General features: G+C 43.8%; 1 protein-coding gene across 1 annotated transcript in view; it reads right to left on the bottom strand.

Annotated features, from left to right (window-relative positions):
• The window catches only part of TMEM156 (transmembrane protein 156), a 146,104-nt gene that overhangs the window by 15,200 nt on the left and 112,783 nt on the right, over positions 1 to 18,121 (bottom strand). Inside the window, exon 6 of the mRNA XM_069202097.1 lies at positions 333 to 428. Within this exon, the coding sequence (XP_069058198.1) occupies positions 333 to 428 (96 nt within the window). The remainder of the gene's footprint in view (positions 1 to 332; positions 429 to 18,121) is intronic.

Below are 18,121 nucleotides of genomic sequence, written 5' to 3'. Positions count from 1 at the left end.
TTGCTGCAGAGTATTGTAGAGTTTTTTGTTTTGTTTTTACTTGTGAGCCATATTGTTCAAGTAGACTGTCATTCTTTAAGTTAACACCTAGTTTGGGGTCTTGATATGTCCCTAGTGAGTCATTAAATGAAGATTAGGAGGGTTTGAAGTGCATTAGGAAGAAGGAGAAGGCTACCCAGTGCTTCGCCTCATCAAGCTGAAACATATTTCTAATTAATTAGCTCATTGGTATATTGTCCTTCGAACACAATTCGATAAACTGATGTTAACCAAAAATATAAAGAGCATATTCACTTTGCTGATGCATGGTACTATTTACCAAGGTACTTTACCAGACTCGATGCATTGAAGAGATTCACACTCAGGAATTGGAGCAAGATTGTGATTCAAATATGCAAAAGATGAAGATCGTCTTCGATGGGTCTCTCCTATACAAACACAAAACACCTTTAAAATCAACAGAAATAATCAGCTACTCAGAGTAGCCCACAATGATCTATTCGACAGAAACTTCATGGAAAAATCACAGCCACACATTCACATAACACTTCTGGCAAATTACAACTCCTACCTCCTTAGGGTGCATTTTGTTATCCTAGAGGCAGATTGTCTTTAAGGACCATTTTTTTAATGCAAGACCACTATGATTTAAGGGCTTCTTCTTACTGGTCCCTCAGAAAGGAGAATCTCGATTAGACTTCCTAATTTTTTAAGCACTTAGTCAGAACCTTTCAGCTGTGAGGGTCTCAGTGAAGGATGGGCCCCTCCGAGGGATGTGATTGAAAAGGAGAGGTTAAGGCTCTAACTGAGGTTCACTTTCCAACTGTGCACGTACCTACCAGGCCTTCAGATGTCATTGAAATAACCCTAGCCACAGATCATAGTAAACGTTTCGTAAACATTGTGCATCACAATTTAAGTAAATAGCCAAGTACAGTTCTCATCTTTGCGCAAATAAATGGTTCCATGTTTATAATCAAAGTAATACTAACTACAGAAAATTTGCATTGATGTAACATTTCTCTCAGCAGTTTGCATGTTTGCAGTAAATGTCTAAGGGGATCATTTTGAGCTTGGCAAGTGGAAGAGTCCGACCGCCCACCCACCCGCCAAACTCCTGCGGTCAGGTTGCCACCAGTGCAGCCGCCTTCCCGCAGACCCCATTACAAGTAAACTGTTTCATCCCACAGGCCTAGCGGGGAACAGTCCACAACATTGACGTCGGCTCATAATGGAGCCGACAGCAATGTTGCAGTGTATATGGTGCAACAGGACCCGTTGTGCTTTTCACTGTCTGCATAGCAAAGAGTGAAAAGCCCGACGGAGATGTCATTGGGGGCCCCTGTACTGCCCATGCCAAGTGAATGGGCAGTGCAGGAGCCCCCATGTAGCCCCCTGCACCCCGTTGCCGCCAGATTTTACATGGCGGTGCAATGGCCATGTAAAAGTTGGTGGAGAGGAGGCTTGTAATCCCCAGGGTGGCGCTACATGCAGCACTGCCCTGGAGGATTAGGGCCACCAGCACCGCTGGCAGTTCGACCGTGGCCGTATCGCCATGGTCACAATGTGGCAGCACGACTGCTGCAAAAGCGGTCGGACCACCGCTTTGGGGGTGGTCAGACCACGGCCCTGGAGGTCTGTAGACCACCATGGTCATAATGACGACCTAAATGTGTTCACTGAATAAACAATCACAAACTTACAGTCAAAAGTCACACCAATCACAACAGGCTGGGAAATGGAATCACTGCAAAGAAGGACATATGTATGCAGAGAGTTACTATTTCAATATTACATTGAAAGTGCAGAGAGAAAAGAGACATTTAAGTGAGAATACGTGTGTTTTCCGTTCACCTTTTTTCATAAAGAAAAATGCCTAATGCAGTTCACTTTAACTATGTACAAAAATGTAGATCCTAATCAGGCTTATGACATGCAAGGGAAAGAATAAAGGTGTTTCTCGAAAAGGTACAACTCAGCTTCAAGAATCGACTTTTTTTTATCTCCCATCTGTGGAGCAGAATAGGTTCAGGTATATTAGCTCATCCCTTTTCAAATCATTCAGTTTTGATGAAAGCTGGGTTATGATTATGTGATCTGTATAGACAATTAAAAAAAAAAAATAGGTACAGTGTGGGGGGCTTTAAAGCATGTGTACGGGGTGAAGCAATATCATTCAGAGCGCAAATCAATAAACTTAGAAAAAAACAAGCTGCGATTCTGTGATATGAACTTGATCAGGCCACGCTCATTCACTCCACGGTCCCCTCACTCAGTACTAGCACCAAGCTCCAACAGGCATGTCAAAACCTAAAAGACTATTATACGTCTAAGGAAATTGTTAATCAAAAAACTTTCTTTCAAAACTTCTACGAAGAGAGCGAGCTCGTAGGACGTTTCTTGGCTTGGTCAGAAAAGAGGAATAATCAAGTTATTAAGTCAATCTTTGATGAAACAGAAGACAGAGAGGTTACCCAATCATAATTAAAAGGCAAAGTGAATGTTGAGCATTACACAAGGCTATATGCATCAATTAATAGTTTTCCTCCTGCGCATATTGAGGAATGTTTACACTGGATCCGATTGCCGGCCCTGTCCAGTGAGCTACAAGCTATGGCTACACCACCTACTAGTCTAGCCAAAGTACAAGAGGCTTTAAGATCTTTCCCCAATACAAAAAGCCTGTGGATGTTACGGCCTACCAGCTGAAATCTATGAGGTGTTTAATGTCCAAGTGGCTAAGTTTGTAATTATTTTGTTCAATAAGACCTTTGAAAGGTGTGAACTTCCTAGTTTATTCACAGAAGCAGTGATTATCAGTTTCTTGTAAAAGATAAGCCCTCCAACAAACCAGGCTCTTATTGCCTCATTGCTGAATTGCGACTACAAAATCTTCAGCAGAACTGCTGTGACCAGGACAGCTTCCTTAGCGCAATATTTGGCCCACCAAGACCATGCTGGTTTTTACCAGCTAGATTTATTTAATCCAACATCAATTTTTGCATACAAGCAGTAGACTATTAGTCTAATGATTGCACAAAGTCGGCAATTATTATGCTTGATGACGAAAAGGCCTTCGATTTAGTTCAATGCAAGGTCCTATTTACCAATTTATTGAATTTCGGTTTCCCTTAGCTAATGCTTGGACTGCTGGAAAATTTGTACAAGAGGGCTCAGGCAAAGATTATAATCAATTTACAAATTTAGATTTGTTACCATCAAAAGAGGTGCAAGGGTGCCCTATTTCACCTGTCTTGTTCGCCCTGTTAATTGAACCTATGGCCACCGCATTAATGCAAGATGTACAGATCAGAGCTCCTATTCAAGGCGCACCCAAGATAAAACTTTTTGCAGATGACATGATCCTTTATTTGGCTGCCGAGGAGCAAAATATCTGCAAAGCACTGGTAAAATTCAGGCGTTTACAGATATTTAGGGCTATACAATAAATCATACTTACGCCCTCATTATGAGAGTAGTGGTCCAACCGCCCTATTATGACCGTGGTGGAGCCGCCACTGTCCAACCGCTGACACCACCAGGCTGCCGCCAGCCTGCAGCCTGGTGGTCCCAGCGGCTGTAATCTGCCAGGGCAGCGCTGCCCTGGGGATTACGAGTCCCCATCCGCCAGCCTTTCCATGGCGGTTCACACCACCATGGAAAGGTTGGCGGGATGGGGGCATCGGGGGACCCTGCACTGCCCATGCATGGACAGTGCAGGGGCCACCATGCACAGCCCCCTTGCGCATTCCACTGCCCAAGTTATGGGCAGTGGAATGCGCAATGGGTGCTGTTACACCCACCACACCGCCACATTGCAGCCAGCTCGATTATGAGCCGGCTGCAATGTTACGACCCTGTTCCCCACTGGGCTGGCAGGTGGAAACACTGTTTCTGCCGGCCGGCCAAGGAGGAAACTCAAAATAGGGCCTGCTAGGTTTAGCCCGCAATGGCGGTGTAGTGGCATTATGAGTTTGGGAGGCCGCGAAACTCATAATGAGGGCCTAAGTCTGAAGCCTTCCTCTTTAATAGTTCCCCTGCGGTCTTAGTTGTCACTTTCAGAACCCATTATTACAGCGCTCGCCCTATTAAACACTTAGGCATTTATGTCACACAAGATTTTCCAGATCTGTAGAGATTAAACTATACCACCACTCAACAAAGTGTATGGGTTGTTTCAGCAGTGGTACTCGTTGCCTCTCACCATATTAGGACGTGTAGCCTTAGTTAGGATGGCAGTCTTTCCTTTGTTTGTCTTCATCTTTGCTCATATTATGATTAAAATTCCTCAATCTTTTTCATTCAATTAGACTCCATGCTTTGCCATTGTTTATGGCAGGGGAAGAAAACACATACCAGGTTGACGACTTTGCAGCTGAACAGTGAGGATAGAGGACTAGCCGCAATATTATTAGGCTGCGCCCTTTGACTGGCTTGTTTGTGCGGCAAATATGAGCAACCAGTCCCATCACTTCTACCTCAAGCAGATGTTAGGTGAGGCCGACATCCAGCTTCCCATCCTTTTAAAAATACAAAAATGTCTTAAAAGCACAAGATGCAAGCTGCCTCATATAGTTGTGTTTACATTTGCGAAACTCAAAGAGGAAAATCAGATCCCCCTCTTTCATTCCCACATTCGTCTGAGAGACTGCCCTTGGCTGGGATTGCAACTAGAGACCGCAGCCAAAAGACAATGGGAAAGGGTGGGATTTTTCAGCTTCAAGACTTTATGTTGACTGTGAAATCCTGGGAACAGTTCACTAGTACTAATCCAACTATTTCTTCCATACTAGTATTCTCTTATTTGTGTATCAGTCACTTTTTAATGAGTTATGTACAACCTCGTAATTCAGTATTCAGGGATATCAGTTGAGCTTATTTTGCGACTGGCCTTATGGGGATAGGGAATTGGTATCGGTTTTCATTGCAGGAGTTAAGCGAGGATGTGCTCTCTGTCTTCTTGACTAACATTCAGGCCCTACAGAATGCAAGATCGACAGCCAGATATGGCTCTGGTAAAAATCAAATGGCCCATAAAGCTGTCCGGGGTGCATATTTTAAAAGGATGGCCTTTTATTCCAAATTGTTGCCAAATTTTATTCCTTTTAGGTTGCAAAAAATGGTCTCGACCATTTCACCAGCTTGCTTCAGGTGTGGCCATGGGAAGGGCGACTGGCCCCATATCTGCCTGACTTGCCCCGCTCTTTATCATTTTTGGCAGAGAATATTCGGTTTTATTAGCGGTAAGCAGCAAACTAGGATTGGCCCAGATCAGTATGGACTCTTATTCGGCATGGGCCGTGTCAATTCAAACTACAGTACGGCAACAACAATTATTTTTCATTTCTATGTTGACAGCTAAAGCATTAATATTGCATAAGTGGAGATCTCACGAAGTCCCTACCTTTGGTCAGTGGTTGGTGAAGATGAAGTCGGTAAAATGTTATGAAGAGTAGTACGCTCAAAAAGGTGGGTACTCTTAAAAAATATGGGGACATATGGCAGAATTCACTCGATTTGAGGAACAGTGGGAAATCTTTTTAGTTTCACCTGTCCCCTTAGCTGCGTTTGTACTGTGTATCATGCTGGGGCGATGAGACGTCTTGCACTTTATGGAATTTTATATTCCCGTATTTTGTTTAGGAGCGTTTTGATGGATGTTTAATCTTCTGCCTGTATTTTATGGATTTTCGAATCTGGATGTATCCTTGTATTACCACTATGAACTTTTTCTACCAGATCAATAAATACAAATAAAACAATTATAAAACTATGTACAAAAATATTCTAAAACGTACATCCACATTTAGAGGCCAATTCACATAAGTACTTATGAGTATGGGCAGAAGTACTATAGGAGTACTCATTTACGTAGTCTTAACTGCCTTTGAGAATAGTCTCCTTTGGCCCTTAGTACGGGTGCCCCAGAGCTGTAGGTGCTACTCATCACATCCCAAAAAATCTGGCTCCTCTGGGTACAGAATTTATTGGGTGCGATAAACCGCTCCTATTCATAGTTTTGGGGAATAGCATGCAGTTTTGCTGCTTAACAAACCAAACTCCACATGTCACAGTAAATAACTCACTCTTACTCTAACTCTTACTCTACTCGAACCCTGGTTGGACCTGCTGAAACTTAACAAAGTGTGAGGTCTTTATCACACCCTGTAATTACCGGGTGTGGAAAACTTGGTATTCTGACAGAACACTCCAACACACTCATGATTAGGGCCATGGTATGCAACAGTCTATATAGTATATATATATATTTTGACCTCCATGTCTGATAACTCCCACTCCAATATGGATGTCTAGTGATTGTACTTCGTTCTTCCCATACAAATCTGGTTGCTCTTCTATAATTACTGAGTAAATTACATTCCATTGTAGGTGGCCAAGATGGCAGTAAGGTGAGGCATATGGAGATCTATCTGTCGACCTAAATCAGACTCTAATGCTGTGCCCTCCAGGATATGGTGGTCAGGAGGTACTTGGGGGTGGGTGGACTTTGAAAGGGAGTGTCGGGGAAAAGGGGATCGGCACTGGATGCCTTGCCAAAGTCATGCATGAGAGCAGAGCCATAGCCTGAGACCCCAAGACAGCAGATTAAAGTTGACTTGGAGGGCAGGTCCTTATTGGTGTTGCTACAGATTGGTAATGTCAAACTCACAGCGGCCAGCCTCGTTGCCTCTAACAGTAGTCAAGAGCCATTCCTCAGAGGGGGCATGAGAAACAGAAGAGGTCCTTTTAGGTGGGGGCTTTACTCTAGTGATCGAGAGCCTCAGTGTTCGTTCAACACGAAGGGCACATGGCAGGCAGAGGGGAGCAAGTCGCTCTGGGAGGTGGGTCTGGATAAAATATGCTCAGCCAAAAACCAACTGACATATATTATATCCACTTTTCGGCAGCTCACTATGTATATGCAAGGTTGGATCATCTTTTGGTCTCGCACTCACTGGTGTTGATGATCAGTCAGTCAGAAATTGGTCATATAGAACTGTCAGACCATGCCAGGTCTCCTTTATGCTTTTTGATTGGGTAGATCCTGTGACGAAGGGCAATTAGAAGCTGAGAGAAGTGTTATTGTGCTTTAAAGATGTCAAGAATAAAGTCCATGAGATAACTGAGAAGTACATAGCCAAGGACAGTAAGGGGACAAATTGAGGGTGACCAGGTACTATTACAGTAATCAGAGGTTACCAACAAAGTCTATCACCCTGTGAGGTCAGGGGCTTTTAAACGTAGTACTGTGAGCTAGTCTAATAAACCAACATATACTGATAATATAAGCAGACTCAGGGCCTCATTTAGAACTCGGCGGATAGGTTACTCCGTCACAAAGGTGACAGATATCCCATCTTCTGAAATCTACATCCCATTATGTCCTATTGGAGTTACATTTCGACGGACAGGGTATCTGTCACCATCGTGATGGAGTAACCCGTCCCCTGAGTTCTAAATTAGGCCCTTAGACTCTATATTGTGAAAGTTGTGTTGATGTATTACGCAGTCATAGTAAATTCGTAGAGACCGTATAACATGGCACCTCCAACGATCTAGGTCTGGTACCTAATTAATGGGTCTCCTGAGCAGTTTGCTTGTGTGCACAAGGCTATTTTTTCACAACTATTCGGACAAGTCTGTGGTGATAAGGATTTATTTTCCTCAGCTTTAATAGGAAAAACGTATTTATGTCTATAGGTTAAGAAAGCTTGATCTTTTCAAAGGATTGCCTCTGTATAGTGTTTCCTTTCTTTGAATTCCATTCATTAAATATGCTGCAACCAGTGGTTATTGCTGTTAATTGCAGAGAAGCAGTCACTAATCATTTCACAAAATATGGGCTCACCAGTGGAGGTGGAGAAGTTATAATTGTGACGTTTTTTTATTCCTGGGTTAATTTTCCTGCCGTCGATGCCAGTTCACAAGCATTTCACATACACTGTGGCTGCAGTGCTGGATTCATGTACATCTTATGAATATTTAGAGGTACCTTTAACTTACCAGTTGGTTCCAAGTTGCCCACCTACATGCAGTTCAAAATGTTACACTTGGCCCTCTCTGTAATGAAGGGGCAACCTGGCCAGGTTTAGCAGGCTATACACCTTACTCACATAAAAATAATTTAAACCAATGTGAAACGCTTGCTCTATTAAATCTTTTGGTTAGGCTGTATCGGTGTCTAATGCAGTACATCATGCGTACATTAACTACTGCTACAGCAAGGGCTCTTCAAGCTCATTAGGCACAGTTAGCTGTGCCGGCAATTAGTCCAGTTACTATTAATGCCATTATGGGTAAAATTTCGACCAAATGTGATGAAATTCCATTTTGCATTGCACAAAAAACAAATTAGTATGAAGCAGTGTTTCTCTGTACAGGACCCCAAGATAAGTTGTTTAGAATTCTCACTATGTGTCATCCACTTGGTATGGTTCCCCCTGTCAAGAAGTGTAATACATGGAACACTGTATTTGCTGTAATTTACACCATTATGCATGGGACTCCTTGAATTGCAGTTTTACCTGAAGTCCTTAAACAGATTCAAGCTGAACATGGAGCGGCCCCTGCCCTGGGTTTGGGGATGAAACACCTTAGCAAGTTTGCCACAGTGTCCTCAATAATTTTAAGTAATATCAAAGGGGAGGCAGCTTCTTTTGCGATACACCAATGGCTCACGTCAGTTCCCACTGTGGCTCAGGAACGTGAGCTCCCTAAAATAATTTCAGAAATGTATACATCTCTAGGTCATGATAGTTTGGGAGCCACAACTTAACATCTGATATTTGATAAAGCCAAGCAGACACCTGAGACTTCTAAAAAGTGCAGGGATAAAAATAAAGGCAGAGCTCAAACTAGAAACACAGACTGGATCTTCACAACTAGAGTTTTCCGAACAACGTTGCAATCTACATAACTCTGATACATTTAAACAGCCTGACAGGTATCAGTCTTCTGATACACATCCTTATCGTTCTTTTCAGGTCTCTACAGACAAGTGGTCAGAGAGAGGGGGCAAGGCGACCGCAGGCAGGACGAGTTATGCGAAACTGAAAACTGACTCACGGCGCTCCTCTGATCTCATCATAAAAAAGGAAGAGAAATTTCCACAACACAATGCACAATTTAAAAAGAAGAAAGTGGCAGGAATTTCCAGTAAATATGCCACAAATACTCAGAACTCTTCTTCTGAACAAGATGTGAGTGAGAACTCTTCTCAACAGCGCAGCAGAGATCACAATAGTTCACCAGACTCTTCAGAGTTCTGGTGGCGACACCGACTAAGACTATGTACAGGTTGAAACTCCAGATCAGCGGCTAAGCCCTCCTTACAGACGTTATGATTTGGATATACAAATTGAGGGTTACATTCCACGTACTATTAGAGTAATAATGCATTGTAAAGCAAATTTGAGAAGGTAAGAAGGTTATAAAGCAATTGTCAACGTGCTGTGTTGAAACATTTAAACACATTAAAAACTGTCCCATGTGCTTAGTACCTCACATATTTCTTTATTTAATTACCTTTACAAATTAAATCAATACAAGGCCTACTTATGTGTGGTTTGTCTGACTGGACACAATGATGAGACAGCCAGAGATAGGCCTCAAAGGGCATTCTACAAGTCACTGGACATCTTATCCAGGGACCAGAGCCCGAAGAAATATGATCACATCACCCCCGTACTGATGAAACTCCATTCACTCCCTTTGCTGGAATACTACATCATCAAAACCAGCTGCATCATTTACAAGGTTACGCTCCCCGTAAACCAACCAACTGGAAATGTGTTATAGTTGGCTATCTTGGACTGGCATACATCTCCAGTAGGCCCTTCATAGCTCAGCAGCTTTCCTGAAATCAAATGCATGTTTTCTTTGCAGCGCAAATCTTATTCAACTTCAAAGGAACGTGGGCTATGTCAGAGAGATTACATTTCCACTTACATAATGCTATCATTCGTTTTAGTTCATTATTGTTGCTAGCACAGTGCATTTGGCATTTGTAAGCAATGCTGCTGCTCTCACGTTTACAGGGAGCGGCGGACTCCTTATGCTATGAGTGGCTGGTACCCGAGGAGCCAAGGAGGCACAGCGTCATTTTCCCAACTGCTTTCCATCTTGATATGCAGGATTCTGGCTCAACTCCACCAGGTCTGCACACTTTCTTAATTCACAAGAAAGTGTTCATAATGACAAGCTTATGTTTTTGTTTTTTTATTACAAGCCCTAATGTGTTTAATACCACAAACTATTCTTCAACTGGACAGCTTGCTCCTTTAAAATCAGTGGTTATACTCCAAAGGTGGGTGAGCCAGTAAAAGCTATAGCCAGGCTCAAGCGAGAAGCCGGGCTTAGTTTGAGGTCTTGTTGAAGCCTCAAGCAAAGCCAAGCCTTCAAGTGGTTTAATCTGTCTGTAACTCTCCCTCTCCCCAACGTTGTGGAGATCTTGCCAGAACTGCCAACTTTGGAATCAGGGCATCTGGTTCGAGTCTCAGCATTGCTCAACAATTCTAGATAAATCACTTACTCTCACTGTGCCTATAAAAATGATTTTGACGTTTTGAATTGTGACTGGTGCACGCATAAAGTGCTCCAATACCGTCAGGTCCAGTTCGCGCTATATAACATTGGACAAAGGGCAGTGCTTAATTTGTAAATAAACATGTGCCGGTGCCCAAAGTCCTCCTCTTAAACACGCGGGCTGCTGCAATTAAATGTGCGAGCACGGAAGACTGATTGACCGTAATCCTGAAGCGATATCGGGCCTCTTCAATCCATTTAAAGTCATATCTTGCCCCGTCAGCTCACACCTGCAGCTTTCTACTTTCTCCCATTGTGACGCTTTTTCGTTTTTCTCTAACTCCGTCTTTCCCATATGTGTCTTTTGCTCGCATTAAATGCTTGAGGCAGAAAAATAAGCGCCGGCCCTCAAAAATAAGTGCCGGTGCCCAGCTCTGGAAACAACAAGCATAAATTAAGCACTGACAAAGGGTAACATTAAAAATACAGTTTTATGACACACATATGCAGGCATGGGCTGGCCTGTAAAGAGGCAGAGGCCCTGGAAGGCTAAATGGATGAAGCAAAGTCTGTTGAATGTCAGCAGACAAATAAAGAGGCACTCCTTTTATTCCACAAAAAGCCAATACGGTGTTCAAATCAGACTTGCTGTAGAATTGGAAAGATGTCTCAATCTACCATCAGAAAAGAGAGGGGTAGATGACAAAACATTCACCTAATGCGAGGAAGAGCCTGGTGCACGACATGGTCAGTTTTCCAACTTGGATACATTTGCTTAGTAGCAGTAGTGAATATGTGTGTGTTTTTACAGTACAATGACTCAGCACCAGTGTAAGCATCGTGACAACACGGAGTTGCATTTGTAATTCGGCTAGTGAATAAGTGAGCTACCAGTTTGGCACTGATCTTTGGGACTTGTAGTGGCTGTTTTGCACAAAGCGGAGCCAGGAATCCAGGATAAAGTGCAGCTTTCCCACTCAAACTGTGTGACCGTACGCAAATATTTTATCTCACCCACCCAGAAAAAAGAAGCCGGCAAAAGGGGCTGCTGCAAACCAAGACTGCTATCGGCAGTTCACGCGTTTTGCAGTTTACACATGTTACGGGACAGAATATTGTGCTCTGTTGAATGTTTACACACACACGCACCCTGAAGCATTTCCCACACACAGAGCGCTATCCATACAAACAGAGTAGCACATGGGTTTAAACCTGGCTGGGTGCCTACCTTGCACTGTCCCTGGGCCAGAGGCTTCTTTGGTCGGGAACTCCAGGGGGAGTCTTGGGGAGTGACCAGTTCTTTGAAAGTCCAGCCCAGAGAATGTTGTTACGAAAAAAGGTAATAGCAACAAATACCATGAAGTACTTACCACTACGCTCCGCATATATGTGGGACACTGTGTGTAGGGGTAAAATACGAATAACTCTCAGTCATGCCTCGCCCTTGTATCCCTGTTTTCTAATGCCTCACATTGTGCACCATACACTGAGCCTGAAAAGGGAAGAGGAGATACTAGCAAGAGATAGAAAATGACCAATCTCAGCAGCTATACAGTGATTGGCCATGTTCTTTCAACACAAACCTCCCACCCACATGCTCTCTCACTAGTAGTCAGTGTAGGTAGCTGTCTCTGTATATACTATGTCAAAATGAGATATAGTGTGCAGGGAGCCCAGCGGTTCTCAGAGGCTTGACAGAGGCTAAAGTAGATAATACTATTACTCTCTTTTGTGGTAGTGTGGTTGAGCAGTTAGGCTTATCACAGGGTAGTGCAAAGTATTTGTTGTACACACACAGTCAAGAAATGAGGCACACACTCAATGATTAACTCCAGGCCAATAGTATTTATATAGCAAAAATATATTTTGTTACTTTATTACTAGGACAGGACCTCTGTTGCAGGTAAGTACAGTTGTAAGTAGGTATCAAGTATATGTATCAAATGTACTTTGTTTTTAGCAGATAAAACAGTTTACAAGTAAGTAGCAATTTTCTATTTCAAAAGTTGACACAGTGCAATTTTCCATATGAGTCCATAGAGCCCTGGGAGGGGAAAGTGTTAGCATGGAAAACAGGTAATTACACGACTTACAACTTCAGTCTTCGGAGGTTAGGATGTCCATAGGTCGACGCTTAGGTTGACCCAAAAATTAAACATGGGGCCGGCTGGGTGTAGAGGTCAAATTTGGCATCAGGTTTGCAATGCAATCCTATGACAACTGGGGGTGCTTGGAAAATATCTGCTTCCAGGCAAGTACCCATGTCTTCGGAGAGCAGACCTGAGGGGTTTAGGTGACCACCAGGAGGGCCACAGGTAGGCACCATTCACACACCCTCAGCGGGATAGGGGTGGCTGAGTGCAAGGTGCAAACACAAGGTTGGGTGCCCAATGCTTTTCAATATGGGGACCCCGGGGTCACAAAAGATGCTGCAGGCTGGATCCAGGGGGTTGGTCCTGGAAAACCACAGGCTGGACAAGGACGAGGGTTGCCTGCTGAACGTCACTAGACTGTCGGTTGGAGTCCCCAAAGCCTGGGGGCTGTGGGTGCATGGGTACCTTTAGGTATCCAGAATCTTCGGCGGATCCGGTCGTGGTCTGGGGGGTCCTCTGGTTTCAGGCTGCAGGCATTGTTGTGTATTCCATGAGTGGTCAGCCCAGGGTGGACACAAGGTTGGAATCACCTGCGGACGTGCTCTGGACCAGTGGGCCACCTGGACACGAGCCGTGGATGTCAGGTGTATTGTGGGCAGGGCTCGTAGATTCAGGGCGGTTCTGGAGTCCCTATTGGAGTGTCTTGTGAACAGTGCCTCTGCCCTCTGAAGTTTTGGTCTTCTGCTGGGCAGGCAGTCTTCTGGGGCTCTGTAGAGGTCACTGATCCTGCAGGATGCATCACCTTTTTGGTGCAGGAGTCAATTGGTGTCTGGAGTCTTCTCTGCTGGGGTCAACCTTCTTCTTGCTTCTTTTCTTCTTGAGGTCGCCAGGAATCTGGTGAGCTAGGTTCTGGGGTGCCCTTAAATCCTAGATTTAGGGGCATTACAAGGGGGTCAGAGGGCAGTAGACAATGGCTACTTTCCCTAAGGGTGGCTACACCCTTCCTGTGCCCACTTCCTTTGGGGAAGGGGGCACACTCCTAACCCTATTGGACCCTGTCCTCCAAAACAAGATGGAGGATTCTGCAGGGAGGGGGTCACTTCAGCTCTGGACACCTTAGGGGTGGTTCTAGCTGGAGTGGTCACTCCTTCCTGTTTTACCTAATGTTCCCGCCGGACTTGCCGCCAAAAATGTGGCTTCGTCCAGTGGTGGGGGGGATCTCTACTACTTAGAGTGCTCTGGGACAGGAGGCTTGAGCCTTTGAGGCTCGCTGCCAAGTGCTGCAGTTCATGCAGGGAGGAAGTGTGAAGCACCTCCACCCACAGCATGCTTTGTTTCTGACTCCAGAAAGCACAGACTGTCACCCCATGGGATCAAAAACTTGTCTTTTAGTGGCAGGCTAGTACAGACTGTTCAGCCCTATACTAAATGGTTGGTTAAATTTCAGGGGTCATCTCTAGGATTTCCTCTGGGTATATTGTACAATAAATCCAACACTGGCATTAGTGTTGGTTTATTGTGCTGAGAAGTTTGGCGCCACACTTCCCAGCCTCCAGTGAAGCCATCATGGAGCTGTGGAGTTTGTAATGACAAACTTCCAGCCTATGTACTTAATATGGCCACACTGCACTTACAATGTCTAAGAATGAACTTAGACACTGTAGGGGCATATTTTGCATGCAGCTATTCTCTCACCTGTGGTATAGTGTACCCTGCCTTGGGGCTGTAAGGCCTGCTAAAGGGGTGACTTACCTTTGCCACAGGCAGTGGTTGGTGGGCATGGCACCCTGAGAGGGATGCCATGTTGACTTTGCCTTTTTCTCCCCACCAGCACACACAATCTGCAATGACAGTGTGCATGTGCTCGGTGAGGGGTCCCTTATGGTGGCACAATACATGCTGCAGCCTTTCGGACCCTACCTGGACACAGAGTCCTTGGTTCCACTGGTACCTTTTACAAGGGATGTAGCTGTGTGCTAAGGGTGTGCAAATTGTGGGAACAATGGTACAGTTTAGGGAAAGAACACTGGTGCTGGGGCCAGGCTAGCAGGATCCCAGCACACTCTCAGTCAAGTCAGCATCAATATCAGGCAAAACTTAGGGGGGGGATAATCATGCCAAAAGTGACGCGTTCGTATAGACTGGGCTTATTACGAGTGTCTCTAAAGCCAATCCAGACTCTGCTGCCTTGCTGTTTATTTTAGCAAACAGCATGACAGCAGTAGTAGGATTGTCTGGAGCAGCAAAAACCAGCACATCCTAAGAGGCCATAGAGACTGTGCTTGTGAGCCTTGGCTCACTAGCATTGCGGGGTAGATAAGACCTCAGGTGCGCATGTTGGGTTAGTCACAGAAAGACACCCGCCAAATCCGACATGCATATTTCAGTTAAGTGCAGATACAGCAAGCCAGCTGCCAATAATTACACCCTGCCCTGCCCACACGCAGTGTGATCTGAGCACCTGACCCATCCTGTGGCAGCAGCTGAAATAAAAGCACTGCTGGCATGTGACTAGGGAAAAAAACAACTTTTACTCATTTAAAAGTAGTTTACATTTTTTAATACAGGGGCTAGCAGGGCAATAAATATAAGAGGGTCAATGTCCCAGCACCCTAATAAGGAACTGCTCCTGCCTAAAAGCCGCAATTTGATAGCATTCATAGCAATAGGAATATAACAATGGTCCTGTCTGCTCCCGCAGAGGTATAAGAACAGTCCAGGTCTGTTTGCTGCCTGAGTGACGTCAATTTGACAAGAAAGCTTTGTTTTACGTTGATGGCATTTATCTCACAGATTATGATTTAAACTCGCATTTGACCAGAGAGTCTCACATAACTGTGGGATTCGCTGACCATGGCTATAAATTCAATTTTCCAACATCTAAAATTGCCTTTCTCAGTATCCTGCTTTTCAGATATAAATGATTAAAGGAAGTCAAAAGCCTAGCACCACATTTCTTAGGGAAGTGTGCTCTATTGTAACCGCCAAATACCTGAAAAGCTTCAGTCACTTTTGGGCTTTTTAATGTTTTGTAGAACTTACATACCAAATTATGCGCAATGGGTTAAACCTTGTACGATTTCATTAGTCCTGATGTTTCTCATAAACATTGAACTACTGATCAAACTGATATTCTTAGAAACTTACAGACATGCTTGAGTCTAAATACTTACATGCTTGTGTTAACACTACTAATTAGTGATCTGCATAATTAGTGGGTTCCAATGGTTACACATGTTTTATTCAATGAATGGTAAACAGTGCAGATTGCTTATTAATTGCATTTTAATTCCAATAAATAAATTTATTTAGCATCAATAGAAAAGACAGACTGCAGTTCAAACAGCTGTCCCGAAGAAACATCCATTGGCTGAAGGAAAACTTGTGTTTGCCTCTAGGTCAGTATGCTTTCACAATCAATACTGATGGTTCAGCCCAGCCCATGGCTGGTACTAAGTACAAGTACTTAGCTGCATATGCTGCAGTAAAAAGTGCCATGAAAGATGGTGTATTTTAGGCACAGAAAACATTTACAGAAACTTTGGGTGACTGTACTGCTCAGGTGGCTGAATTGAAAGCTTTGGTTCTAGCACTGCAGAATAAAGATTCATAATTCCCTACACATATAGTGTGTGATTCCTATTACTGCATCAAGCCCTTTAATGATAATTTACCTTATTAGTGCTTGAATGGATTCAGAGATTCTGAAGCTAACGCTATCAAACATAAGCTTCTCTGGGGAAGGTGGAGGCACTGAAAGATGCTTTGTCACAGGCTCATGTGAGCCACACATTGAGTCATCAACTTGTTGGTGTACACACTGCAGGACATTTGTTGGCTGATAAACCTGCCAAAGTGGCTGTTCAGACAGTCTTAGTAGCTGCAATTACTCATTTACATATGAGGATTGATGATGATATCATGGCTGCGGTCACTGCTTTGGCTAGTGGCAAGCCCCTATTAAAGGATATTCAGCAAAAAACTCCTATCTAGTGAGTCCTCAAAATATTCCTTTTGCCTGCATTTTTGGGGTGGGTGATCAAGTGAATCCGAACCAGGACTGCATGTTAGATTCGATAATAGCTGCTCCTGAGGGATTGGTGCCTGCCCAAGATTGTGTGGTCGCTACCGTTTCTTTATTACAGAAACACTACTGGTGGCAGGGTCTTTATAAACAGACTAGAAAATCTGTTCTTTGCTGTGACTTTTGTCAACAAATTAAAAGCTCCACTGTAGCATGCCCACACCAATACCATTTTTAGTTTAAAATGAGCCATTACAAAGTGTCTATTTAGATCCTTGTGGACCACTCCATAAGGATGGTGCCTTTAAATGTGTCTTAGTGGCTTTTGATTCTTGTTCTCAATTTCTATGGGTGTGGCCACAGCGATCGACTGATGCTCGAACTGTTATTAAAGATTTGCAACTCTTTAGCCCTACCTATGCAGTAGCAGCACTCATGGTAAGGGATACTACGGGCACCCTAGGTGTTGCATGTATTATTCCACTCCATATCATCCTGAGGGAAATTCGATAGTGGAACGGAAGAACCATGACTTAAAGCAGTCTGTAAGAGCTAGAGTATTAGGTTCAGATTGTAGTTGGATCCATCACCTGTATGGGGTCCAGAGAGCATTAAATAATTCTAAAAGATCAGAGGTGCTGTGGAATGAAACCAGGTGGCCCTTATGTAGTCACTGTTTCCAAGGTTGTGACTTGTTGTATGAATATCTTATATCCACCCACATGTTCAACTGGGGAAATTAATTTGTGGCTGGAGGTCCCTGTTTCACAAATCAACTTTGATAAATTGACAAGACTGAAAGCCTTATTGTTTCAAAATGATGTTGCGCTAACATCTGGCCCAGAAACTTTTGATCTCCAAGGGGCCTGCTCCTCGTGTGAGGTAGAATCACTGCTGCGCACTCAATTCCCACAGCATTTCGGAGAGCTTGTACACCACATTTTGAATGCTTCTAACACCAGTGGAGTGGCACACTTTTTTAAAGTGATTGGGTCTGGATTAGTTTCCTTATGTTACATGGTTCCTACAAATTTAGTAGGAGTGTATATTAGGTCAACAAAACTGTTACAATATAGGGACTGAGGCAACTTATATTATTAGTAAATGTTGGTATACTATGCTAGCTCACAGTAGCCACATCTAAAAACCCCTAACCTCTCAGGATGATAGACATCGCTAACCTCAAACATGAGTACCCTGATTCCCAAGGAATTTGTGGAAACAGACCTAATCCTTTCATTTGTTACTTTTGCATGCTCAAGGTGTCACAAAGAAAATATACAAAAATACATTTTGGTTACTCCTCTCTGTCACTAATATCTCTACAACACTGAGAGCATAGTGGACACTTGTTGGAATATTCTAACCCCATATCTTAGCATTAGGTGTCAGGAAGCAGGCCTTAATGCATTAACAAATGCACTCGTCTAGGTGTGCTGGCCTGCATACTTCTCTGCAAGGATATCCTCCTTCTCAGGGT

Source organism: Pleurodeles waltl, chromosome 1_2 (genome assembly GCF_031143425.1).
Source record: "Pleurodeles waltl isolate 20211129_DDA chromosome 1_2, aPleWal1.hap1.20221129, whole genome shotgun sequence".
Lineage (NCBI taxonomy): Eukaryota > Metazoa > Chordata > Amphibia > Caudata > Salamandridae > Pleurodeles > Pleurodeles waltl.
This window is presented reverse-complemented; position numbering and strand designations above follow the sequence as displayed.